Below are 26,349 nucleotides of genomic sequence, written 5' to 3'. Positions count from 1 at the left end.
ATTCCTTTATCATTACTAACATGAAGGCAGCTTCTTTAAAGTGAGTCAGTAGTGGCTAGCAAGTTTACTTCTAGGCCATTAGTTTTGCTCACATATAACTTAGTATCAGTAAGCATTGAAGAATATCAAGGCTTTGCTCTCACATAAGTCTTTAATATGTCAAGGCAGTAGGGATAGTGTTTAGTTCTTTTGTCAGTGTACCACATTACATATTTCATTTTTTACTTATAAAAAATTCATTTTTAATTTGTTTTTAATTTATTTTAGAATTGTTAATCTGTGTTTACCGGCTGATACACATTTACTTAATCACCTACAAAAGTTTACACTAAGAAAAAGGAATGTTGAAATATGTTAGTTTGTCAAAGGCTGTCTCTAAAACTGTCGTTTTGTCTTACAGATTTCTAGGGTTATAGTTGAAATGATGATATTTAATATCTTTTTATCTTGCATTCTAAAAATAATTTTAACCATATAATTTTTATACTTATTTTAGTTTTCAGGAAAGATTGAATGTATTTAGTATTGCAATATATTTTATAGCAGGAATTTTTTAAAACATTTAATATTTCAAATGATTTTACAATTACCATTTTAAATATAGTTGTCCTGAAAGCTTATATTGTTCATGAAGGTCTACCTCTTTGCAAAGTTATTTTCTAGAAGTAATATATATAAATAATACAATAAATGTCATGAAAACCAAAGCAACTTGTTGCAATTATACACAAAAAGACACATTTTTACAGCACAAAATTTGTTTTACATGAATATCTAATTTTTTAACATTATTATTTTATTTGTGCTCTTTTTTTTTAATAACATTGTTATTATATTTAAGTAAGCCTTGTCTTTTGTGATAGAGCAAATGCCTTTTTTCATTCAATAAACCTCTTTTTTTTTCAAATGATTACTTTAAAAACATGTACTTGAAAGTGTTAGTGATGAAGCAAATGCCTTGCTTTAATGTTCAAATCAATAAAACTTTTTATTAAAAAAATTATGAGTTCAAAAATCTGTCCTAGAAAGTGTTTAATTGAATGGGCTGTATATATATTTCTATAATCTCTGCATCATTGATTCACAGTTATTTACATAGCTTAATGCTCTTTTTTTAAAAACAAAAATCATCAGAAATAAAAGCTATAAATCTCTACTAGAGTTTAACAGAAAACTACTTTATAATACCATTTTGTATGATACTATATTATAATATTTAAAAATATCTCTATTTTAATATAAAACTAAATGTTAGCAAATTTACTCTTTAACATAACTCATTTTAAAAATACATTAACTTGGCCCTTGCTAGTTTAAATTACTAAATCCCCGGCCTATCAGTACCTTGAACTAGCCTAAGCTTATAACTTAAACTACCTGGGTAGTTTAAATATAATAAGTAGTTCTAGCTAGTCTGTATCATTATCATTTCATTTATATATTAAAAAAAACAATGAATGCTCCCAAAGGTCAAAAAGATTGAAATGTGGGTGTTAACTGATAGGTGAAAGATCAAAGGTTTATCAAAGTTATATCACTTCAAATTTTTCCCTCTTCAGTCATTCTAAATATTAATTTAGAAACTTATCCAAAAAAAAGCTTCATTGTGAACAAATAGCAGACATTCTACAATGAAGTACAAGGTTCCTTTGTGTATATTTCTGTTATCTCAAACATCATGGGTTATATCGTACTTACTAAGTAGATGGAATCTTATGCAAAGTCAAGTTTCAGTTTTTATAGCTGGAGTTGTAACTCTTGCATTGGTTACTGCAGTGCCTTATGTCTTATTTCTTAAGCTTTTTAAAAGAGTCGATCCGATAGTGCTGGGTGAGTTATTGTTGTTGTTTTTTTTAATAATTAAAAAAAGGGTATATTTAGAGTTTTAGACTATAATGACTTATTGTCGTTTAACTCTAGCTAAAGGCCGTAAAGAGCACTAATTTCTGGGTAAGGGGGGGGGGGGTGATTACGATGCTCCTTGTATTGTTTCTTTTTTCTGCAAATTGAATTTTAGCAGTTTGGCCTATTTTGTATTTTTAGAAATTTGTAACTAAAATCGTGATAAAATTTGATTAATATAGGCCTATCTCACTAACATATATATATATGTATATGTATATATATATGTATATATATATATATATATATATATATATATATATATATATATATATATATATATATATATATATATATATATATATTGTAGAAACTATGTTTTACAAAAAGGAAAAAATGGGATGCTTGGGGGGGGGGGGGGGGGGGGGTTGACGTTTTGGAGTTGATTGATCTTTATGGACCACCCCCTCCTCCTTATAGTAAAAAATATTACCTGTGCAAAAAGTGTGCCTTTGAAGTTTATTGATCTAGATTATAAATAACAATACATTTCTAGGATTAGTAAACATAATTATTACTTTTGTAACAATAATAGAGTAACTCATTAGTAATAGAAATAAAAAGCTGTGCATAAATAAAAGTCATTCCATTATTATCATATAGTTATATATATATAGTATACTAGTAGGCCTATATATATAGTATAGTACATAGTCTAAGACTCTAGTCTAGACCAGATTCTGTTTTAAATGATATATTAAATTTAAGAAGTGAAAAACTGATGGTTGATCCAGTTAAAGTAATAAAAATTGTAGGTCTAAGCAGAGAGGAGTGACACCAAAGCCAAAATAAATTACATTGTGGTAGGGAGGGAGTGACACCATGAGTTACCACCTTGGGTGACACTCAACTTATATAACTCCACGGGGCTCAATGGCAATTTCAGACAGTGTTCATTGTCTTATACTTTATGATCAATTGTTTTGATTCAATTTATTTCAGTACTCACGGTATTCTGTTGGTCATGCATGATTGATCTCAGCATAGGATTAGAAATTGATGGCTTTATATCTAATTTTATGGGCTTTTATTTTGCTGAGGGAGAGCCCTATCTCCAAACAGCACATGGTGCAGTGATTTGCTACTGGGATGGCATAGTTCATTTTGTTCTTGGAATGGTGATCATAACACAGTACACTCAAAGGTGGTAATTTATTTTCATTTGATAAATTTGAATGTTTATTAACATTGAAAACAAAGAGTAATAAAATTAGCCCTTATTGTCACACACTCCTTTTAGTGGATAAGTCATAATAACAATACCTCAAGATTAGATAAGTATTCTTTTGATAGAGCTTGATTTGAATTAAATTATGTGGTTAAACTTTTTATATACTTAACGTAGTCTACTTGTTTTAATATATAGGTCTAGCTAATCACCAACTATAGCTATAGATAAATGTTATTAAACTATGCCGCATGCCATTGCAACATGTATTTTTTGGGGACAAATTAAATAAGGTTAACCTGTTTCTCTGACTAAAACTGCCTAGTTTGATTGGTATCAAAAGCTCATCCAAGCTGTTGGAATTAGGAACTCCATCTAGAGTAGAATTAATTATTTCAAATAAGGTTTAAACTCTAAGCCTTCAGTGTAGCAAAATTAAACTTTGGTTTTACTGTTTCAGGCAGAGCTATCGCGCTGTAGGGTTGTACTGGGTTGGGTCAATATTAAATAGCATGATTGTTCTTTTACCTGGAGGTATTGCAGGTAACTATCGTTAAGGTAAAAAGTACTGCATTTCCACTGCAAAATTGTAATTAAATTTTGTTTTTCAATTTATTTTTAACTTGTTTTTCTTGTTTGTGTGATTCCATTATTACTTGCAAAACAATATACATGGTGTACCTGGTCATGAGAAAAAGTAATCAATATGAACTATATTTTTTTATTTAATATAGGTTATTGTGCCTTTTTTTTTAAACAGGGAATCATCCGTTCAAGCTGTCCATATTGTTAAATATACCATACCTAATATTACCCCTATTAGCGGGTTTTAAATTTTTACGTGAAAGACCTGTAGGCCTGCAAGAAACCAAAGTTAAAAAGGTAAGAGTTGTCCTTTACTGAATTAGTTAAAATATAAGCTGCTATAACTTTGAATAGAATTTTTTTATAAAACACATATATTGCTATCGGTTTCATTATGGGTTATAATCTAAAAATTGTAAGTAATAGTTAAACTGAAACTGGTTAAATACAAAAGCATCTTTAAAATTTGTCTTTTAAAAATCATAGATGACAATTTTTTATTTTAATACAAAAAAAAAAACAATGTTTTAGTAATTCTAACCAAAGCAATGCTTTAAAAGATTTACTTTAACTGTACAATTTTTTATAACAAGCATTTGTAAATATTATTTTTAAGTGACTTTTTTTTCAGTTCCATACAATTTTAAACCGTCCTGTTGACTTCTTATTCTTCATTTATTTCATTGGTGCAATTTTACTGTCAATATTCAGAGGATTGGTAAGTTGAGCAAAGAAAGTTTAAAAAGCAGTATTGATTTTAACTAGCAGTTTTTTATTCCTTTGTAGTGTGTAGCCAAATGTCAAAGTTAGAAATTTTGTTTTCACAAAAATATTCTTTTATCATATTCATCGCATGTTGTTGCAATATAGTTCAAATGGACACAACTTTTTACCATGGTTCATTAATGATTAATGCATTACCAATCAGTCCAAATAACTTTAAATAACCCTGTCATAGTTATTATTGTATTTCAGGCTGTTCTTAATGGAAATGCATTATCAATGAAAGAATATATAAAGTCATATGAGCCTTACTTGGTTGATTTATCAAATTTTCCAAAATTCCAGGTACATTGATGGCATAGATTAGTAATGTACATATTTGTTTTAGATTAACCATACCTTTTATTCCATTTCTGTTTTATGTTATGTATTTATTTTCTTTAAATTGTATCCCCAGATGCTTGTTTATGGATATTTCTTCTTAGTATACTACTTGGCTGCAGCTTACGCATTACTGTTCCCTGGCCAACAGTGGATGGCGGATTGGTCTCTTATTCACGCTGGAGCATCAGCACAAGTATGATCTTTATTTTTAAGTATTTCAAAAATTGTAATCCTGCCCATAGCTCAGTTGACCATTAATCTATACTCTTTAAAATTAAAAAGCAATATATTTCTAAATTAACACATTAAAAGCCATTTAGATATTAGAAAAATGAAAGGTGAAAGATACTAAGTGGTAAATGTGGCAAATATGCTCTAGCGAGTCATACCGCACATAAATAGTTATAGCCGCAGCTACAGAATGACCTGTTTAGTCTAGGGTTTGTCTCGTTGGACAAGAGGTCCCTTAATAGTAATATTGCGTTTATTAATGTTGTGTTATTATTATTGACTGATTGCCGATATTTGGCTCAGTGAAAAGGGTTAAAATTATGATTGAGTAATTAACTCAGTTTCACAATCCTTTAACTTTTATTAATACATTAATTATTGGCATAGTAATAACGATACAATTTATAGTAGCCTGGAAGGGGCGACTGGTCTTCAGGGCGGCGTGGTCACACTTCCTCACACACAGACCTCTGTACTAAGTTTTAGCCCCAAGCTGGCCGGCTGTAAAATACATGTGACAACTTCCTAACATATGTGTGATATACACATTCATTCAGACACATACAAGTTTAAAATTGTTACCAAGATAATACATTTACATTAGCCTTACATAAGGCCTACAATAAACATTACTAGGAAATATGCTTTCATTCATACATTGTTTTATATTCATTCCATACTTATTAATTAGTATTATAACATTACAGCTAATAAAAGTAAGAGTTAATTACCTTCCAAAGAAGCCACACAGTCCTCTACACACGTTGCCAAACGTACGTTTAATTTCTCCGAGGAGAACAAGTGCCGTAGCACCAAAATAATTATAATGTAATAATGGCTAGTGCCTAAGCACCAAAAAAACGTATACCTCCGAATAGGGGAGAAGGTAGAGTGACCGGACTGTAGCGTCCCTACCCTACAGGTCACATGACTCAGGCTCCGCCCTCATGACCGCAGTCTGAGGTCGAGGCCCGGTCAGCCTTACAATACCGCTGGACTCGGGTCCAGGTGTGTACCGTTACCTGTGGGGTAGCAAGAAGGGGGGAGAGGTGGAGACACCATGATAGATATTTATAATCTATCATAACAGTAAAAACAGATTGTAAATATTAGTTAACTCTTCATTTTCTATACTAAAAATCACATCAGAATTTAATGTTTTTTTTCCATTCTCATTTTAGGCTCAGTTTTCTCATATAGCAGGGTCATTACACCACAGGACACCTATGCCATTGCATCCACCAACTACTGGAATACCATGTCTGATCTTTTGGCTTGTCAACATAATTTTGTTGGTCATACCCCAACTCTTTGCCTGGAGATGTTACTGCAATCCTGAGAGCTTTGGTCCAATTAGCAATGTAGGGCAATCAAAACACAAACATAAAATACCATCAAGAAAAGCCAATTAAGTCAACATTTTAAATTTAAAATTTATTTCAATAAGTTCATAAAATCCTCATCAATTTTACAATCTTGGTTTGTAATAACATAATGATAAAATATGTGTTACATTTTTAAAATGACCATCTCGCATCTTTTGGTTCTTCTATCCAAAATCCCTGATATTAGTGTCATAGGCTATATTATTTAAGGATAAAAGTGTTATGAATGTCATTCAATATAATATAAAAGTTGGGCAACTGTGTTAATGTGAGAATTATTTTTATTATTCTATGGATTTTTAACAGAATTTCCCTGGCATTTTGCAATCATGTTTTTAAAAAATACTTCCACCTTGTAGAATCTGGACATTTTTTGTTTTAGTCCTATAACAATAAATAGTTGTTGTTTTTTTTAAATTGACTTTGATTAATAAATGTTCTCATTAATTAAATTAAAAGCTGTTTGTTTTTGTTTGCCTGAACCTTTTTTTTGTGCAATCCAATTCTTAAACTAGTTGACAGAGATTTAGACTGGCTTAGTGAAGAGCATCACTTTAAAAAGATCTCATTATGTATTACAGCATTTTTTTACCAATCATTAAAATTTACTGTATATATTGACTATTCAGTGGACAAGGATATATACTAAATTATAGTATGTTCAAACAAACTAATCTTGAGAAAAATTAGTTTTTTAATCAGATTCCATATGAAAATATTGCAAAATATTATGTTAGAACGTTCCAAAAATACTTGCATTCTAGTTTTTTGACATTTTACATGTATAGTCTGGCAGCTTTGTTTATTGGTAATGTCATAAGTATAAATGTATATTGATTTCATAAAAAAAGAAGACATAATAATTCTATTATACACTAGAATTATAACATGTTTTTTAAGAATAATTATAATTAAGAAGAGGATTATACTTGACTTGGCTTAATCCTTTGGAGATCCTGAGGAGCAAAAGGCGGCAGTTACTTTTCTCCACTGGATTCTGTTTTGGGAAGCTAACTTCAGTTGACCCCATGTAAGCCCCACAGCCCTCGCTTTTCTTTCCAGCCCTTCTCTGGGGATTGCAGTCAAATACTTGCTTCACAATGTTGACATCTTCACTTTTCATGGCGTACCTGATCCATCCCCATTTGCAGGCTTTAATATCCTTGTCTGTTGGCAGTTGTTTTGTGACTTGTCATCATTGAACATTTTGTTTGGCCATCTATCTTAAGGTTTATAGGCATTACAATATTTTGCTACACAGCACAGGTGTGTAGGTTTCAGTGGCGTAGCTACCATAAAGCTAGCGTAAGCAAGGCATAGGGGCCCAAGGCAAATAGGGGCCCTTTTTCAAAAGTTTGAGGGGAGGGGGGTTGCAAATCGAAAGTCTGAGGGGGGGGGGTGCAAATCGAAAGTTTGTCGCCGGGAAGGGTCGCTACGCCTCTGAGGGGCCCACTAACACTTTTTGCATAGGGGCCCAAAAATCCTAGCTATGCCACTGGTAGGTTTATCTGACTTAAGTAAAAGAAATTAAATTAGGTGCTAAAGACTAAATATCTACATGTTAAATTGACAAACACAAAAATTTATATCTGAAGAGTATGCTATTTTTAAGGGTAATTTAATTTCAACTTTTGATATAAGCCCAAAAAATTCTAATACACTTAAGACGGGTTTTTTTTTTAACATTTAGTGGTTTTTTTGGTATTTAGATCACAAACTAGGGACGCTACAAACTACAAATCTCAATTTTTGTTTACAGATTTCACTAACTGTAACACTGCAGTTAGTGCGCCAAGCAATTAGATCTAGATTCAAGATCTTAGAATCTAGAAAATAATTCTACGCTTAGATCTAGACTAGACTTATTCATTGAAATACTTTACAAAATAGACAGAATGTCACTTGTCATACCAGCAGGCGTTTTTTTGCTATCACAAACATCATGGCCCGTTTCCTACATGCTGAGCAAGCAAAATCTGATGGGAAATCAAGCTTACGTATTTCTTGCTGGGGTTATCTGTTTGCTGTTATCAATGCTAGGACCCGCAATACTGCTTCGACGACAAATTAAAAATGTTGAGCCTCTTATGTATGGTATGGCCATACTAGACTCTAAACTTTTAAATAAACTCTAATACTTAGGCCTAATACTAAACAAGATGTTAGAATATTCTACACTACTTGAACTTACTAGATCTAACTCTAATAGTAATTAGTAATTAATTAGCCTACTAATCAATAGTTATTAGTTATTATTACTATTAGTATTACTAATTAATTACTTAGTTTAGGCCTGGGCCTAGTTATTAAAATTAAAAATATAATACCCCTTTCTTGGACTGCAGTGCTACAACTACAACACCTCAACTGTCTTCACTACCAGTGTTTCTTCCAGACTTTTTTCTCCAGGGGGGGGGGGGGGGGCACTTGATTGGGGGGTCTGTAAACTTTCTTCGGGGGGGGGGGGGGGGGGGGGGCGGACACTGTTAAAAGTATAGTATATATTTTCTATATAAATTTCATTTCGTTCGGGGGGGGGGGCGGTAAAAAATGTTTGGGCTTTGCCCCCCCAAGAGATGCATGGAAGAAACTCTGTTCACTACTTTGAGTCACACAGCCTGATTTACTAAACTTTATTTGAGAGTAGTAGGCTACTAGATCTAGATCTATCACCTAGTAACTAGGGCAGGGAAAGAAAAATGAGGAGCCCCTCTCTCCCAAGTGGACATAAAATTTTAAATGTAAAATATTATAATTAATATCCAATTTAACCAACCCTCCCCTCCTCTAAAGGTTCAAGTGTCATCATAACCACCCCACCCTTCCACACTCAAACATTGATTCTTAATGAAACCCTGTCTAAAAACTATACACTTGTTGAGAGCCTCTGGTTACATTTCTGCAAGGGGCACAGGGTTCATCATTGTGCACCAGGGGGAGAACAGGGTGCTCCAAGTCACATGATGGTTAGAACGATTTATTTATCAATTATAGTAGCCCACCATATACCTAAAATAAATGTAGGCCCCAAGTAGAACCCCTGAACCCCAGTACAGGATGCTCAATGACCCTTGTTTCTAAGATAGCTGCTGAGGAACTCAGTGTGCCAACCTCATACTACTTTCAGAACACTGTCCCTCCAAATATTTTAAATTTTTTTTTGGTAGAAACCTTCCCTGGAGAGTATTCAAGAACCTACCAATCATTGAAACACATACATTCATTTATTTGTATATAATGTAACTTGCAATTGTATAATTACTTGAATATAATTTTCTTTATTTTACAGTTCTTGGTGTATTTTGTTGGACATGTATGATTGATCTTGGCATAGGGCTAGAACTGGATCACTACATTTCAAATTTCATTGGGTTTTATCTAGCTGAAGGAGAGCCTTATCTTCGAACTGCACATGGCACTGTGATAAACTATTGGGATGGGACAACACACTTTGGTCTTTATTTGATTATCTTAACACTTTATTCCCAAAGGTATAGAAAAATTTGATTTATTTTAATTACATTGCTCATTTCTACCTATCACTTTTCTTAATCTGACGAAAGTTTTTTAAATCATTTAAATCTGTAAATATAAATCTGTATTATTTTAAAGTTGACCTCCAATATTTACGCTAAGTAACTAAACACAGTATAATATAAACCACCTAATGAAATGGATTTATTTATTGTTTCAATTTAGATTCAATTACTTTGTTTTTTTAGAAAAAGTTACAGAGAATGTGCATTATTCTGGGTAGGCTCTATACTGAACAGCATGGTTGTTTTATTGCCTGGTGGCATTGCTGGTAAGTTTTTCTTGTAATCAATGTTTCTTCCAGACTTTTTCCTCCGGCAGTGTTAAAAGTATTTATTTTCAACATAAATTCTATTTTAATGGTGGGGGGGGGGGGGGGCGCCTCCAAGAGATGCCTGGAAGAAACTCAGCTAGTAATTCATAAATATTTTCAAAAAATTTGTAATTAGCATTCAGATTATATATTTCCTAAACAATGTTTGTAAACTATGTTGTGCATGCAATAAATTTAATTGCTTTTGTTATATAGTAGAAAAAAATGTCTTTTTCATTATGTTTTAGCCTAATTTATTATTTATTAAACAAAACTTAAATATATGTATATAGAATGTTTTTTATTTGTTTTGCAGGAAACCATCCTTTCAAACTTTCTATATTACTGAATACACCTTACATACTAGTACCTTTGTTTGCTGGATTTAAACTTATTCATGAGCATCCTGTACAAGCCAGATCATTTATCAAGGTATCTAGAATATATTTGGAATGCTATTTGTACTTTTGACATCCATTATAATGTTGTGAATTCTCATTAAAATTGATATTGCACATTTTTTTTCTATTGCCTTAGAGTTGGATATTTTTTATAGCTGTTAATGTAAGTTTTGATTTTGTAAAATAAATATTTGAAAGTAAAAATGTATGTTTTGTGTTATGTTCACAGTTCAAACCCTTGTGGCAGCGTCCCCTAGATTTATTTTTCTTCTTGTTTTTTATTGCTGCTATATGTATTTCAATCTTCCGTGGACTGGTAAATTTTTTTAACCTTCCAAATTGTGTGGTTAAATACAAATCTAAATTTAATCTATTTAGATACATTTTAATATATATTAATTAAATTAACAATATAAAATTTACAGACTTTGCTGAATGGCAATGCAGTGTTGATGACTGATTACTTGAAACATGTTGAACCTTACATGAAAGATCTATCCAGTTTTCCAAAGTTTCAGGTATTTTATTTCTACTTAACAAAGTTAATTCAATTTTTAAGCGTATTATAGTCCTCTGCTATAGATTTCCTTGTTTTAGTCAAAAAGATTGTAAATATATTTAGTATGTGTCAGGCCTGTTTGCATGTTAGATCATTTCCTTTTTGCTATTTGTTACTTTAATATTTTTAAATTTCTTAATGATCAGATTCATTGCAGAGTTTTTAAGTTTTGATTTCACTAATAATCTTTTTAATGTCTTTTCAAAACTTTTTTTCAGATCCTGGCATATGGATATTTCTATCTGGTCTACTATTTTGCTGCAGCTTTTGGATTGTTGTTTCCTGGCAAGCACTGGATGGCAGATTGGTCTCTTATTCATGCTGGTGCTGCTGCACAGGTGAGTTCAGTTAGCGTCAACTAAAAGAAAGATATGCCAGTATTTCAGTGTCAAACTTGTGTTTCACAATACCTCCTACTGTTTACTTTTTTGTACGTCAACAAGAAAGATTAAGTTGAAAATAGACAGCTTTTAAGACAGGTGAAGTAGGGTTTATCTAAAGGTGTAGTCAGTGTTGTATTATCTGCCCTACAATCCTAGGTACAAATCTGATATAAATCCCATTATTATTTTATTGATATATACATTTTCTAATATTATTCCATTTATCTACCACTGCTTTTTTAACTTTTTACCTATGTACTATTTCAGGCTCAAGTCACATATATTTGGGGCTCTCTACATCACCGAACTCCAGGGCCTCTACACCCACCTCTAGAAGGTACATCAGCAGTTGTATTTTGGAGCATAAACCTCAGCTTACTTATTATTCCGCTTCTTTTCGCAGTGAGATGTTTGCAGGATGTAGAAAGTTTTGGTCGTACGTTCACTGTTTATCCCTCAAAGTATGAAACACTGGAAAGAAATGCATCAGAGAAAAGTAAAAAGTTGAAGTAAAATGTATCATAGGTAGTTTTAAATTATCAGCAATGTAATGTAACAGATGTGAATTTTTTGAAAGTTGAAGCAATTATTTTTAAACTACATAAATTTATTAGTAATGGTATAAAAAACTGCTATGTTGTTTTTAACTACAAAGCTTAAATAAAACAGTGGTGTAAAATCATGACATTGTAGGACTTCTTTAACATAAGCAATTTTTACAGTACAAATAGTAAAATATTATTTTCAGTACAACTTTTAAAAACTGTTAACAATTTGTCATGATCATTTATACTTTTCTCATATCATGTACAATATATGTATATAAATATATATATCTTTATTTATTAGTTAACCATATGAAGTAGTGAAATATTGTTTGAAATTATCTCACATATAACTAATTTATTTGAAAGACTTAGTTTTTAAGAACTTTCCATCAACTTATTCAAATGAACATTAATGTTGAGTTTTTTTTTAGTATTTACCATGTGATATTTATATAGTATCAGAAACAGGTTGTGAATTGTGTATTATTACATTCTTGGGGAATGCTCAGCAGTATTATCATAATTTAATCAAACTAATGAAAGTACTGATATACTTACTATTCAATTTTAAATCATTAAATAAACCAAAAAATGTTATTTGGTAAGGAACATTGTTTTCAGTGTATGCTCAATAACTACTGATTTTTTAAAACTTCCATCTCACAAACTTATCCATATACATTATTCATTAACTGCAAAGTCAAAAGTACATCATTCCAAAAAATACAATCATAAATTTTTATTATTTCACTAGATTTTTTAAAATAATTATTTAATTTCATTAAATTATCACAGATTTGTTTGGTTATTAAAACTATATTTAAAAAAAAAATCTCCATTTTAGGACATTAGTTTTATTTGTATTTCTCTAATCTATTTCTCTGTGGCCTGTGGAGTTTGGAAAAATCCATAAGTTCTCCATTGGTTTCAGTTAGCTGTAAATCCAGACCCAGCCAACTGTTGCTTTATTCTATACATAAACCAGTTTCTTTCGTCCTTCTCTTCTGTGTGCCTTGTTCTCTTCATCCTTATTCGGTTTAATTGTGTAAGCAAGGTTGTGGGGGGAAGGGGGTATCAGCTTTTTATTTTATAAGTATATACATATAAATTATGATTTTAAATACGTACTATTTAGGTTATATGAAATTGTAAACATAAAATGACACACGCTCACTGTTGCAAATAGTTGTAACTTAATGTTAGACAGCAAGTAAAGGAGGCTTATAAACCAATCTTCCCAGAAAATTCCCCTGCTTAAGCCACTGGTGTGGTCTATCTGTTTTGGGGATCATCTGTGGTGTTCTAGGGAGGAAAGGTACCAGCTGAAATTCTATGCTCATGTCCCAGTTGTTACCTACAGTGATAATGAAAAGCAACACTATTCTCTTTCCAAAAAGACATACCTAATGCTCAATAAAAATGTATTTATTGCTTTATAGTTAATTATAGATCAAATATCAGTAAGATATTTTCCAAAAATGTTTTTATTATATTGGTTTGTGAACAAAGTTATAAAAAAAAGATATTGTTAAAAATGTAGGTTGTGTCCATCCTTCTTTAGTACAGATTAGAAAAAAATTGTGTAGTTTATTTTAAAAATGTTTAATTTAATATTAAAGCTGACCAAATTATTAAGAGTAATGTTATTGTAATTTTATACTTTTAATAATAACTTGCTAGATTAGCTTCATGTAGGATGGACAGTGATGAACGACTTTTTTGTTTTTGTATTCCATAATAAGTTGTTTCAATGCTATTACTATTAACTTTTACTATACTTTATATTGTAAAACAAAATGTACTAACATTTCTGCCTTTACTCCCTAGCAAAACTAGTTTGAATGTATAACATTTACCTATATAGTACTAGTAGTGAATGTAGATCTTTAAAGCACATGTACCAAGCTTTATAAACATGTTTTATATTATTACTTGTATGCTTTATTTTGAACTAGACATTTACTATAAATCATTATTCAAGAAAACATTACATATAATGGTATAATCTTTAATTTTGTTGTTGCTCCTTAAATATTTTAAAAAATTAGAACATTGTGAATTATTGTTTATTGATATAATTTTCAACATCGCTAATGAAACCACTTACAGATTTTAGAGATGCATGCTTTTATTAAAGAAAACAAGTTTGTTTTATTTATTTTTTTAATTTTTAGCGCATTAAGTGCTTATTGTTATGAAGTTTTTAAATCTGCTTTATTACTCCTCATTTGAGATGTTATTATGGCCAGAAGATTGTCAATATTTTGTGCAAACAATAGTTTTGGAAAATTAAGTCATAGTTGGGTGGTAGAGCGCTCCACGTATGCCAACTTTGTTCAGATCTTGATCTGCATGACATCCCTGAGTCCACCCAGCTTTGACTCATGTTAGGGAAAGTAAAGGCGGTTGGGCATAGTGAGTACCACACCATCTCTTCATATGCCAAGGGGTCTTCTCTTAGTGGGAGGCAAGTCAGAATTTTCCGATGGGTGGGGGGGGGGGTCAGAAATTTTAGTGACACTCTTTGCAATTTAAATAGTAGTGTTAGAAAACTGAATTAAAGCTGTTTTAAAAATAGATTTTTTTTTGTAAATCGTTCAAAAAATTGATTACTAGGCCAACTCAATGATAACCGAGCTAATTAAAAACTTTTAGAAAGAACTAGACGTTTTGAAAAAAACAGAAACTGCAATCGTGAAAGGGTTGTAGGGGAGGTTTAAATCTTCATGAAAAGAGACGTCATTTTTGGTTGGGAGTCAGTGTGGTCGAGTTGGTAATCTCATAGCTGCTATAAACCGAAAATCCCGAGTTCGAACCTCCGGGCAGTTGAGGCTTTATAGCTGAGAAAACTCAAAAAATCAAACCGCTGCCTTGTAGTTTGATCTGGGTTGGACAAAGGTTAGGCCAGCAAATCCATAAAGAAAAGCATGTTAAAATCACAGTCAACGGCCTAAATAGCGCATAACAAGTTTTCACGTAGGCCTAATACTTAATGTAGTCATCCATAAAAAATTCGATTTTTCGGACCCTCCCTTCTCCATATTTACGTCATAAATGAATGACCCTCTGAATATCCCGTAGTCGGCGTAGTAGGCCTATTTTAGTATCTTCGAGATACTACCCCGAAGATGCGTCTATGGTGTAAAAAAAATTAACCGGAGCATGCTAGATAGCAAAAATTAAGAACGAAGAAGAAGAACCTCACCGAGTCGGAAAAACATAATTTTGCAATCTTGTCTATATGTCTATGTGGTGTGTGTGTGTATGTATGTGAGTACCGTTACAGCTAGGTTGGTGAAATTTCATATATAAGTATTATATCAAACGAGCCGACCCGCGGCGTATCATACGCCTCTATTTAGTTGTTTTATTTTCTACTTTTCAGTAATTCATAATTTGTGAATTCGACAGTACCAACGCTGCCACTGAAAATATTTGCTTTAAAACACTATCAGTAGCTCGTTAAGGACGATAACCCCCCCCCCTCCTTTCCCCAACCCACACCCCCCACCCCCCGTGAAAGTAAACTCCTCTTAGTTACCTCCCCTAAGTTTAAAATCGTTTCAAACTAAATTATCTGCCCCTAATAGCCGTCACTAAACCCGGTTGTAAACGTTTAGCGTGAACCACAGCTCACCAGATCATGTAGGGGTCGGGGTGGTAGGGAGCGCGCTTACAGCTTGGTGTTTTCTATCGTCTCCAAGAAGAGAATTATATATATATATATATATATATATATATATATATATATATATATATATATATATATATATATATATTTGTAGATCCATATCAACTTTTCAGCGATTTCCGATAACCGGAAGTGTAACTTTTTCTACTTGAGTACTATTTCAGATAGATAAATGAAATTTCACATATAAGTAAAAGATATAATTATCTGCTTTCTATCAAATTTTGAGTAATTTCCGTTGTTAAAACATCGATATTTTCCCAAACTCTTGTCTGAACCATGTTAAAATAGAGTATTTTAATCATATATATTACAATTTATTAAAAGAGTTTTCTAAAACGCGAAATAACGATAAAGATTCGTTTTCTAACATTGCTTTTTATAATTCAGTGTGACGACACACCATCTGAACCCTCCCCCCCCCCTCTCTCTCCCCGTCATCATACACCGTCACAAAATTATGAATTCCCTCCCCCCTCGGGGTCGTCCATAAATGATGTCACACTCGTAGGGGGAGGGGGGCCGTAATTTTGTGACGGTGTGGGGGGGGGGGGATTCAGATGGTTCGACGTCACACTATGCCCCCCTACCCCCTACGGATGTGACGTCATTTATGGACAACCCCTTTGTAGTTTGATCTGGATTGGACAAAGGTTAGGCTAGCAAATCTATATCAAATAAAAGCAGGTTAAAACCGCAATCAAACGGCCTAAATAGCTTATTACAAGTTTACACGTAATACTTAGATCTAATTGTGTTGGAGGAAATCCCTTCCAACATTACAACTAAGCTTGAAATGGAGATTTACTTTTTTACATGTTCTGGTAGAGAGCTGGACTGCTAATCCGTTTGTTTCGAGTTCGAATCCGTGTCCAATTTTTTAGACCGTCCCTGAGTCCACCCAGCTCTGATGGGTACCTAACTCAAAGGCGGCTGGGCATAGTGCCGAGATAACAGAAACAAGTGAACTCTACTTCACTTGCCCCGTAGACCGTAAGGTTTGAAAGGGAACTTTACTTTTTTTTTATGCTACATCAGAAATCTGGATATGCCTAGGCTACATGACAAATAAAAAACGGGTTTGCTGCTAATATTTTAAAATGTTTCACCCGATCAAGTTGATTAGGTCTACTAGTTGTCTACTACTAGATATAGATCTACTACACTACGCGTCAGTTAAGAAACGGGAACCCCGAATCTAGATCTATATTCATTATACTTGCGACATGTATACTATACATGTCTAGAAAAAAAACTTCGCAATAAGTGAGTAGGCTCCCCTATTATCTTAGGCCCTATAGCCTATAGCGAAGTTTTTTTTTCTAGACATGTATAGTATACATGTCGCATGTGTAAACGCGGTAGTATGATTCGCAAACTGACTCATTTAAATTTAAAGTTAAAAAAAAATAGTCTTAAAGTTTTTTTGCGTAGTAGTGTTTAAGCCTTCTTCAAAAAGGTAGATCTATAATCTAGAACCAGAATTTAGATCTAGATCTAGACTATCTACTATCTAGATAGTAGATTCTAGTAGTAGGCCTAAAGTAGTAGAGTCTAGAAGTAGAATCTAGATCTAGATCATAGCCTGATTAAATTAAATCTAAAAAACTTCAAAAAGGAATTCAAAATCAAGTCAACTGTGATTAATTTAACTAAAATCGAATTTAAGTACTCTAAGTCAGGTGTAGACTTTAGAGACTTTAGCTAACAATAACATCAAGTTGATCAAGCTTTCGAAACTTTCAACTAATATTATATTTTAAAATTTTAATACTAATACTAGATCTAGAATCTATATAGATCTATATAATTCTCTTCTGGGAGCCGTTAGAAAACAAGCTGCAAGCGCGCCTTACAGTCCCCTCTCTTCCTCTCTATCACTACCACCACCCACCCCCACCCCCTCACATGGTCTGTTGAGCTGTGGTTCACGCTGTTTAGATTTTACAATCATAGAGACGGTTTGGTGACGGCTATTAGGGGCAGATAATTTAGTTTGAAATGATTTTAAACTTAGAGGAGGTAACTAAGAGGTGGCTGCTTTCACGTGGGGGGGGAGGGGGGTTAGTGTTTTTAAGTAAGCAAATATTTTCAGTGGCAGCATTGGTACTGTCGAATTCACAAATTATAAATTACTGAAAAGTAGAAAAAAAACACTAAATAGCGGCGTATGTTATGCAGCGGGTCGGCTCGTTAGATTTAATACTCTAATTCCTAATGGCTAATACTTAAAGTTAATAGTATAGTAATAAAAACTAATAAATATAAAAATAACTAAACTAAGTGAGATTATGATTAACATTCATCATCATCATCTTTCCCTTTTTCAAGCCTTTTTGTACCCAAGACAGATGGGGCCACCAGAGAAAGCTCCCTCAACTTTTGTTTTGTTGGTCACCAGCAATTTTCCTGGCAGTCCCCCATATGATAGTCCTGCCTCTGCATCCACACTGTGCTCCTCCATGTATCCCTTGGCCTTCCTTCCTTTTATTTTCCTTGAGGAAATTCCTGCGATGTCTTCTGGATTCATTCTTAGGACATACCCTATCACCATTTTCTTCTGTCAATTATTTTGAAAACTTAAATCCTTCGTAAGCACCTAGTCTGGAAAGAGTCCAGTGATCTGTTGGGGGCGGGGGTTACTTTCAAGCATTCACTACCACACTAAAACGCTGAGGACATTACTTTTTCAGACCTAAAATTCTATAGGGAAGATGAAGTAGAGTTTGTTTCTTGAACTCGACATGAATGGATGATGTGGTTAGCTCTATGCCCAGTTGCATTTACTTTCCCCATGAGTCCAAGTCCGGACCTAGTTCCTAGTAGCCGAATGCTATACCAGTTTAACCACGCCATCCCATGGAGGGAGGTAGTGCATAAGGTGATGGAAGGGGGGGGGGCATAATCTGCTAAAACAGTATGTCATTTGTAGAGGACATTAGATAGCATATGCCCTAAACCAATGCTGGACAGGCATTGATCTCTATGACCTTAAGTGTTGTTATGATACGTTTACAAATATGTGTTTTCAGCTTCAGGATTAATGAGAACTCAAAACTAAGATACTGAAGAGGATTTGTTTTAATTAAGATTTTTTAGCCTACTTAACTATAATTAACTTTTTTTTACTTCAGAGTCTTGGAATGGATGAAGCATTTTCATACATAAACAGTTTAATTTCTGAAAATCAGAATGTCTCTGATATAATAGCAGCATTGGCGGTTCTGTCTGAATTGCTAGACTCCAATAATGAAGTCAAATTTAGAGAAAGTTTAATAAGTTCTGGTCTCTGTGCAAGTCTAATAATGCTTTTAAAACAACCTAACCAACTCAAAGGTCAATCAGCACAGGACCTGAATCAGACTGACACTGATAATGATGATGCCAGCAGCCTGGATAACAATCAGCCTCTCATATGTCGGTTAGCAATGAAATGTCTGAAGTCTATTTATTCAGTCAACTTAAGCATGATATTTCAAGATTCCGCTTTAATGACAACTCTGTTTAGCTATATCTCACCATATGCAAGGCAACATTTTTATCAGTTTAGTACTAAATATAACTCCAGGTTTAAAGAGCTCATCAACAATTGTGGTGGAAATGTGGAGGTGATAATGCATTGTAATGCCAGAATAGATGTTCATACAAAAGAATTATTTTTATATGAACCTGATCTGGTAAAGAATGCTTTAGTAGATGCTATTTACCTTTCTTCTGTGAAAGTTCCATCAGGAGTAGTTGTTTCTGATAATCTGTTAGATCAGGCTCTTGCTTGGAAGAAAATGCCAAATTTTAAAAGCTTGCTAATGCTAGAAGAAAAACAGCCCCATGAAATCTGGCAAAAGTCTTTTGTTACCCGTGTACTAAATGGTAACTTCTTCTGGATGCTGTACGGAGAAGACAGCATTAAGACTGCTGAAAAAATTCAAGATTTCCTGAATACTCAAAGCCATGAATTAATGAAAGTGGAACCCAAAGTTTTTGATATAGTGGCTGCCAAGATTGAGATAGACACAGAGAGCAAACTTTTTAGAGCATGTATTATATCTGAAGAGAGTGGGTCTTACACTGTGTTTGCTCTTGACTCTGGAAACATATACCAAGTAACTGATGTTTATTTTCTTCCACCTGAATGGTCTGATACCAATATTCCAGCTCTTGCAGTTTTGGGTTATATAGAAGGTACAAGCTTTATTTCACTCTTATCTTTGTGCCAGCTTATAATATTGCAAATAATGATTTTGAATACTACTATAATTAAATTTTTACTTAATTCAACCCTCGTTTAATCGTACAAAAGCCTCTATACAGCATACCTAGACCTACTATAATTATGTAACTTAATTCAGGTTAAAAGATGCAAATGTTGCTATGGTATTTTTCAAACTTTTTATTAGGTGTCTTGCCCGTTCCCCTGGATTCAACAACAGTGGAACTTGCAATTGCAACTCTTTCTTCAATAATAAGGTAAACACTTACTTATGAATATATACAATTTAATGAGCTAATAAGTTGCCTATGTTCAGTTTCTGATTACTATAGCAAAGCCATTAATGTAGAATGCTCTTTGGGTCTTAAAACATCATTATGGAATGTTGAATTCAAGTGGCACATACATACCGACCTTAACCCCAATGTTTATTTTACTACAGCTGTTGTAAGGGGAAGCTACTGTTTTAACATTTTGTTATGCAATCATTCCATATTGCTTTTTGGTAGCTTAGTAGATTGGGTATTGTAGCTTTTATATTTGATAGATTGGTAAGCCTGAATTGATATATATATATGATTTTTTTTTTAGTATGCTGTAACTAAAGAAAATGTTGTTTAAAAAAAACTTTGATCCTCTCTGACTTTAAAAGTTGGTAAGGGGTCATCCATAAATGACGTCACACTCGTAGGGGGGAGGGGGGTCCGTAATCTTGTGACGATGTGTGATGAGGGGGGGGGGGGGTTCAGATGTTGCGACGTCACTTTTGCATTATAAAAAAGCAATGTTAGAAAACGAATTTTAAACGTTATTCCGCGTTTTAGATAACTGTTTTAATAAATTGTAATAGTTTAGACAAGATTTTAGAAAAATATCGGTTTTAAAAAAATTCAACTGCAATTTTGAGGGGGGTTGTAGGTTGAGGTGTGACGTCATTTTAGAGGGGGGGGGGGGGTCTGGCTTTTTGTGATGACATGTGATGGAGGGGAGGGGGGGAGTTAAAAAAGAGTGACGTCATTTATGGATGACCACTAATAGAAATGATTAATCAATTATGTTTGATTCTTTCTGCTTTTATTTGTATTAGATATGATTCATCAATTATTGATCAAGTTTTGAAGGCTGGTATTCTGGACTTTCTACCAAACTTGATGGTTTGCTCTGACTTAGAGCTGGTAACTGAATCATTTTGCCTTGGTGCCCATCTTTTAATCAAAGAAGATAGTCAGTGCTGTCAGAAGTGGATACAAATTATCAGTATTGCATTAGGTAATAGTGTTATTTAATCTTTCACTTAGGCGTAGTTTATTTTTTAACTGTTGTATTATCTTTTTTTGCCCTCTGCCAAAAGCATAATAATAACTAAGCAAAGCATGTCTTATTTAGCCTTTAATTTATCATGAAAAAAGCTTAAAGAATTTAAAACAGTTGAAAGTTGAGATAGAAAAGCCTAACCCTATTCTTTTAAAAAAGATACCCAAGTTACATAGGCTTAGTGGCGGAAGGGGGTGGGGGAAGCAGCCATCTTTAAGACAGTCATACCTTTTTGAAAATTAGTACAACAAAATAAATAAAATTATGTTTGTAAATATTCATCATCTTTTCCTGTTCATGCCCAAGACGCATTGGGCAGATGAAATAGAGCTCATTTATTTCAATGACCTTGGCAAAGAAAGGAAAAGTGTGGACAGCATTGTACACAACTGTCTTTGTTCTCCTAACATAAGTCAGATGCCCATCAGAGCTGGGCGGACTCAGGGATGTTTTTACACATTTAAACCCAGATTTGTACTCAAGACTGTCGGATTAGCAGTCTAGCGCTCTACCACTGGGCCACACCGTCCACTTTGTAAATGTTAGTAACTATAAAAAAATGTCAGAGAAGTTTGAAGAAGTTGACATTTTACTGGGATGCTATTGAGTTTAAGCTTAAGAATTTTAAAATATATCCCTTGGTAAAAAAAAAGCTGTTGTCAGGGAAGATTGCAGTGGTTGCCTTATGCTGTACCTGTTGTTGTTGGCCTGATGTTTCTGTCAGTGATGGCCTAATGTTGCTGTTATCCTGATCTTCCTGTTGCTGTTGGCTCGATGTTCCTGTTGCTGATTGGCCTTATGTTGTATTGGCCTGATGTTTCTGTCACTGTTGGCCTATGCTCCTGATGTTATTGGAAAGATCTTCCTGTAGCCGTTTTCTGTATCTATTGATTTCTATTAGTAGTGAAGTATAGATGTGTAGTTGGGTGGATTTTTAAAGAATTGTTGTTAACAGTTACTTAGTTAGTGTATGGTGTGATGTTATTCAGTTTTTCTGAAAGTATCTTGAGTGTGCCTAATGTGATGTGTTTGTATGCAACTTCAAGTGGATGTAAATAAAGTCATGGTACTGTGTGTGTCAACACATTTCTTTTTTTTTGTTTAGTATTATTGTAGGTTTAGTTTGAATTGGATGACTCAGGTTTAGCAAACCTTCTAGTCCCAACAAGGATACACGAATATAAGAGTAAATAATACCACCTCTGTCCCCCTTACACAAACATTGATATATCATCTATGGCCCATTGTTTTAAAAGAGGGAGTACTTAAAAATACCAAATCTTAATTGTTAATTATATGTAACTGATTAACCTGTATCATTTTTATGTGTGTTTGACTCAAGATACCCTTCAGAAATGTGTGACCAATGAAAGTTTAACACATTACTGCTTACTGCTTCTTGCAAACCGGCTCTTTATGTGTCCAGTGGCCAAGAATCACTTTTACGATGTAAAAGGTAATTTTATCCAAGGCCTAACCTTTTTTATTTTAAAATCACTATGGGTGCCATCCAATTGTATTCTGATTTCATTTAGCTTAGGCTAAAAATTTAGTATGGGTTACAGATCCATCAAAATTTTCCACCTTACTACATTAGTAGAAAAATAAATGTTTGTTTATAATGAGACAGCCCCACCACTTCACGCTGTCCTCAGCGGAAAAAATTAATGTTAATAGCTGAACGCAGCTGCACAATTATTTGTACTTCAATAATCAAAATTTAAATAGTCTTCATCCTCTTCAACTAAGTTTTTTTTTTTAATTTAATAATTTTTAAACTTAAATTTTCAGGTCTTGATATAGTCATGCATACTGGGATCATTTTCAGAGAAAATAGGTTGATTCATGAAACTGTAGTCCAAGTTTTAGCCAACTTTGTTCATAACAATCGTCAACATCCTATAATTACACATTCTATTAGGTAGGCCTAATCTTGTCAGATTAAACGAAATTTTAAAGTTTAGATTAACCTTTTTATTTACCTGTAACAGTTCAACAATTTAAGCTCTATTCAAAAGTAAAATCATATTCAACTAAGTCTCTAAGTTAAGCTAGAAATTTAATCTAATGTGTTTGTATTTTACCATATTTTTTTGGAAAATTAAGAATAGATAATAAAAATTTCAATGCACAATGAAAAGAGAAATATTTTTAGTTCACAGATAAAAACAGTAAAAAAAATAGATGAAATATAGAACAAATAGTTTATGTCAGGTTTTAACAGTTTACAGGAATACAAAGCTAAGCAGTTGCAAACAACAAGAAGACCAAATGCTGCAGTTAAGGGCTTTGGTTATGAGGTATGTTTCAACTATGTTGGAACTATTTTTTTTTTGCTGATTTATTTATACTAGTTTTAAGATTATAGATCTAAAAGACAAACCTTGAGTGGTCTGAATATTTTGATAACATTTTAAATACTGGTTCTAATTATAACTTATGCTGCTATCTGACAGGATTCTAGTGATGAATCATCATCTGACGAGTCTGAAAATGAAGGTATTTAAGAATAACCACTTTTACTGGCTTAGTAATTCCTCACAGATGTACAGTTTATATGGAATTGCTGGTGGTTTAACCTGCCAACCATATATCTTGGTTGACTTTACTTATTATAAAAGAGAAATAGCATTTTACAAGCCAGATGTTATAGGCATTCTGTAGATGTTACAAATAAAGACTACTTGTATGTATGGTTGTTGACTGGATGTATTGATAAGGCTTATCAATGTGGTAGGCTAGTTGAACCAGCCACAGTAATATTCAATATGGTTCAAGAATTACTTGCTTTGGCTCAAAACTTTATTTTACTAACAAATTAAACAGTCCTTAACACTGTTGATTCATCCATTGTAGCACTTCTGTGTCCAGTTTGATAATCTGTTAAGCCACTGTGATTTGGTTTGTTTAAATGGATTTTGTTGCAATGAACTGAATTTGCAGAGCTAGATTATTCAGTTCAATTTATTCTCTCAATCTTCAGATTTGAAGAATAGGCCTGATTTTACTGCACATGAAGAGAAAACTCACTATATTTTAGGTATATAAATTAACTGTTTCTTGTTAAATTATATACAATTTAAAATATTTAATGCTGTTTTTTAAAAGCAATATAAAGATATTGTTTTATATTAAATTAAGTTTTATTTGTTTAAACTTTTGAGTAAAATGTTACTTTCCTTTACTGTCAGGTGAAAAGGTATTATTAGATCCTGTAGAAAATGATATTGGCTTATCCTGCAATATGAGTGCTGAATATTGTGTGAAGACATTTTGTGGCATGTTAAATACTGGTAAGACAAACACTACATTTAAAAAAAAATGAAAAACAACTTCAACTAATAATAAGTAATTGCTAGTTTTGATTTAGTACCATTTAAATAAAGCTCATGATAAGTGATATTTTATGCACTCTTCAGGATTAGGTGGAAAAATTTATTTTGGTATTGGTGAAGATGGTGTTGTGAATGGTGAAAAACTTAGCCACATCCTCAGAGATGAGCTAAGGCTTGGTATGGATGAGTTCATGACACAGATCAGTCCAGCTGTCATGCATTCACACTATGAGATCGATTTCATCCCTGTGATCACATCAGATGGGCAAGATACTGATCTTTGTGTCATTGGTAAATTACTACAATACAATATATACATTTACACTATTTTTTATTTTAATATATACAATTTAATTTCTGTATAATATTTTGATTTCAACATACAATGTTGTTTTTTTTTTTTTTTTTGTAAATTGCTTATTCTACACACACTCAGGGAATTAAGATCCATTTAAATTTATAATTTTGTTTCTTCATTGATGAAATTATGAACCTACTTTTTCAGTTATGAGCTGCAAACCATTTCCAAATACTGTTTATTTAATCATTGATGATAACAGCTATTACAGATCTGAAGCAAACACTCTTGTTTTTTCCCACCATGTAAGCAGAAAGTTTTAATTTTCAATATGTACCTAGTAGTATTGTTTCTATGTGTGTTCATGTATTCTTAATTTTACTCTACCTACTCTTCTTAATACTCTACATTTTAAAAAAAATTGTTTCAGGACATCAGAGAGAAATGTGTTCTTGAGGAAGAATCAAAGCACTTGGATGAGATCAAAGAATTAAAGAAAGAGTTAGCTCAACTTAAGAAGAGAAATTCCTTCTTTTAGATCAGCATTGTCCACCACTTGTTTGCTTTATTAACTCCATCTTTTGAGTTCTTGATTTTGCAGTCTCTTGCAGCACATCCATGTTTATGCTACTTTTTAGTAATATTTCATAGTTAACTACCAAAAATTATAAGAAAAACATAGTATTAGTTCTATAGAAGGTAGCTGTATTCTACTATTTAGCTATTACCAAATAATGGTAATAGTAATATGGATCTGATCTCTTCTTTTAATGTTAATCTTGGTTAGAGTTATTTTTCAAATTCAATTTTTACACTTGTCTTTATTTTAGCTCATGTTGCAGGATTTGTCTAAACTTATTTTAGATCAAACTATAAAAACTAATAAATGGAAGATACAAAAATATATAAATATATAAGATTTGTTTATTGGGCAGTGAATAGAACACACAATCATTAATTTGAATGTCTCCGGTGTGGTTCACAATTTGAACAATATGGTGTCCTTGAGTCCTTCCAGCTCTCGTGGGTACCTGGCACAAGTTGGGGTAGTAAATGAAGCTTTGCGGAGTACAAAATGCACAATTATTTTCATCTGCTTTGTAAAAGTACTTTTTCCCCACTTCTTTATTAATTTTAAACAATTACAAATTTTTAAAGTTTGTCATTCTTGTAAAGGTTTTTTGTTTTATGCACTGTACTTAAACTGGTCATTCTGGACAAGTTTTCTCAAATATCAATACAATTTCATATTTTAAATTTTTAAGTTGTTACCATTTTTTTAAAAATAACTTTTTACTGATTTTTCAGTCATTGCCATATGTAAAATCTAAATTGAAATGCAATATCAATTCAATTTCATATTTTTAATTTCAAATTTTTAAGTA

The 26,349-nt window shown here is 32.7% G+C and overlaps 3 protein-coding genes across 3 annotated transcripts; all 3 read left to right on the top strand.

Moving 5' to 3' along the window:
• The first annotated feature begins 1,609 nt into the window (after window positions 1-1,609).
• On the top strand, window positions 1,610-6,781 carry LOC131937723 (transmembrane 6 superfamily member 1). Its single transcript, XM_059295330.1, has 8 exons — window positions 1,610-1,830; window positions 2,845-3,046; window positions 3,531-3,613; window positions 3,831-3,952; window positions 4,287-4,373; window positions 4,631-4,723; window positions 4,836-4,955; window positions 6,175-6,781. The coding sequence occupies exons 1-8, from the start codon at window positions 1,632-1,634 to the stop codon at window positions 6,403-6,405; spliced, it is 1,137 nt and encodes a 378-aa protein (XP_059151313.1). The 5' UTR covers window positions 1,610-1,631; the 3' UTR covers window positions 6,406-6,781.
• A 1,325-nt stretch (window positions 6,782-8,106) lies between these two features.
• Window positions 8,107-14,210, top strand: LOC131937728 (transmembrane 6 superfamily member 1). Its single transcript, XM_059295337.1, has 8 exons — window positions 8,107-8,472; window positions 9,668-9,869; window positions 10,101-10,183; window positions 10,542-10,657; window positions 10,856-10,942; window positions 11,052-11,144; window positions 11,404-11,523; window positions 11,836-14,210. Exons 1-8 carry the CDS (start codon window positions 8,274-8,276, stop codon window positions 12,079-12,081), a joined length of 1,146 nt encoding a protein of 381 aa, XP_059151320.1. The 5' UTR covers window positions 8,107-8,273; the 3' UTR covers window positions 12,082-14,210.
• A 2,521-nt stretch (window positions 14,211-16,731) lies between these two features.
• LOC131937725 (uncharacterized) lies at window positions 16,732-26,349 on the top strand. The gene is made up of 13 exons (XM_059295331.1): window positions 16,732-16,805; window positions 18,942-19,989; window positions 20,205-20,274; window positions 21,105-21,286; window positions 22,674-22,787; window positions 23,123-23,252; window positions 23,556-23,631; window positions 23,788-23,830; window positions 24,315-24,371; window positions 24,523-24,624; window positions 24,751-24,957; window positions 25,172-25,269; window positions 25,395-26,349. Exons 2-13 carry the CDS (start codon window positions 18,951-18,953, stop codon window positions 25,500-25,502), a joined length of 2,226 nt encoding a protein of 741 aa, XP_059151314.1. The 5' UTR covers window positions 16,732-16,805; window positions 18,942-18,950; the 3' UTR covers window positions 25,503-26,349.

The sequence above is a fragment of the Physella acuta genome, unplaced genomic scaffold (genome assembly GCF_028476545.2).
Source record: "Physella acuta isolate Inbredline_101_S28 unplaced genomic scaffold, ASM2847654v3 ptg000220l, whole genome shotgun sequence".
Taxonomy (NCBI): domain Eukaryota; kingdom Metazoa; phylum Mollusca; class Gastropoda; family Physidae; genus Physella; species Physella acuta.
This window is presented reverse-complemented; position numbering and strand designations above follow the sequence as displayed.

Bases quoted from the DNA above. Each gene is read 5' to 3' on its own strand.
- LOC131937723 (XM_059295330.1), top strand. From the start codon at position 1,632: ATGAAGTACAAGGTTCCTTTGTGTATATTTCTGTTATCTCAAACATCA. The intron at 1,831-2,844 runs GTGAGTTATTGT...AATTTATTTCAG, and splicing joins AGTCGATCCGATAGTGCTGG to TACTCACGGTATTCTGTTGG. The intron at 3,047-3,530 runs GTGGTAATTTAT...TTACTGTTTCAG, and splicing joins ATAACACAGTACACTCAAAG to GCAGAGCTATCGCGCTGTAG.
- LOC131937728 (XM_059295337.1), top strand. From the start codon at position 8,274: ATGTCACTTGTCATACCAGCAGGCGTTTTTTTGCTATCACAAACATCA. The intron at 8,473-9,667 runs GTATGGCCATAC...TTTATTTTACAG, and splicing joins TGTTGAGCCTCTTATGTATG to TTCTTGGTGTATTTTGTTGG. The intron at 11,524-11,835 runs GTGAGTTCAGTT...GTACTATTTCAG, and splicing joins ATGCTGGTGCTGCTGCACAG to GCTCAAGTCACATATATTTG.
- LOC131937725 (XM_059295331.1), top strand. From the start codon at position 18,951: ATGGATGAAGCATTTTCATACATAAACAGTTTAATTTCTGAAAATCAG. The intron at 22,788-23,122 runs GTAATTTTATCC...TTAAATTTTCAG, and splicing joins TCACTTTTACGATGTAAAAG to GTCTTGATATAGTCATGCAT. The intron at 24,958-25,171 runs GTAAATTACTAC...CTACTTTTTCAG, and splicing joins TACTGATCTTTGTGTCATTG to TTATGAGCTGCAAACCATTT.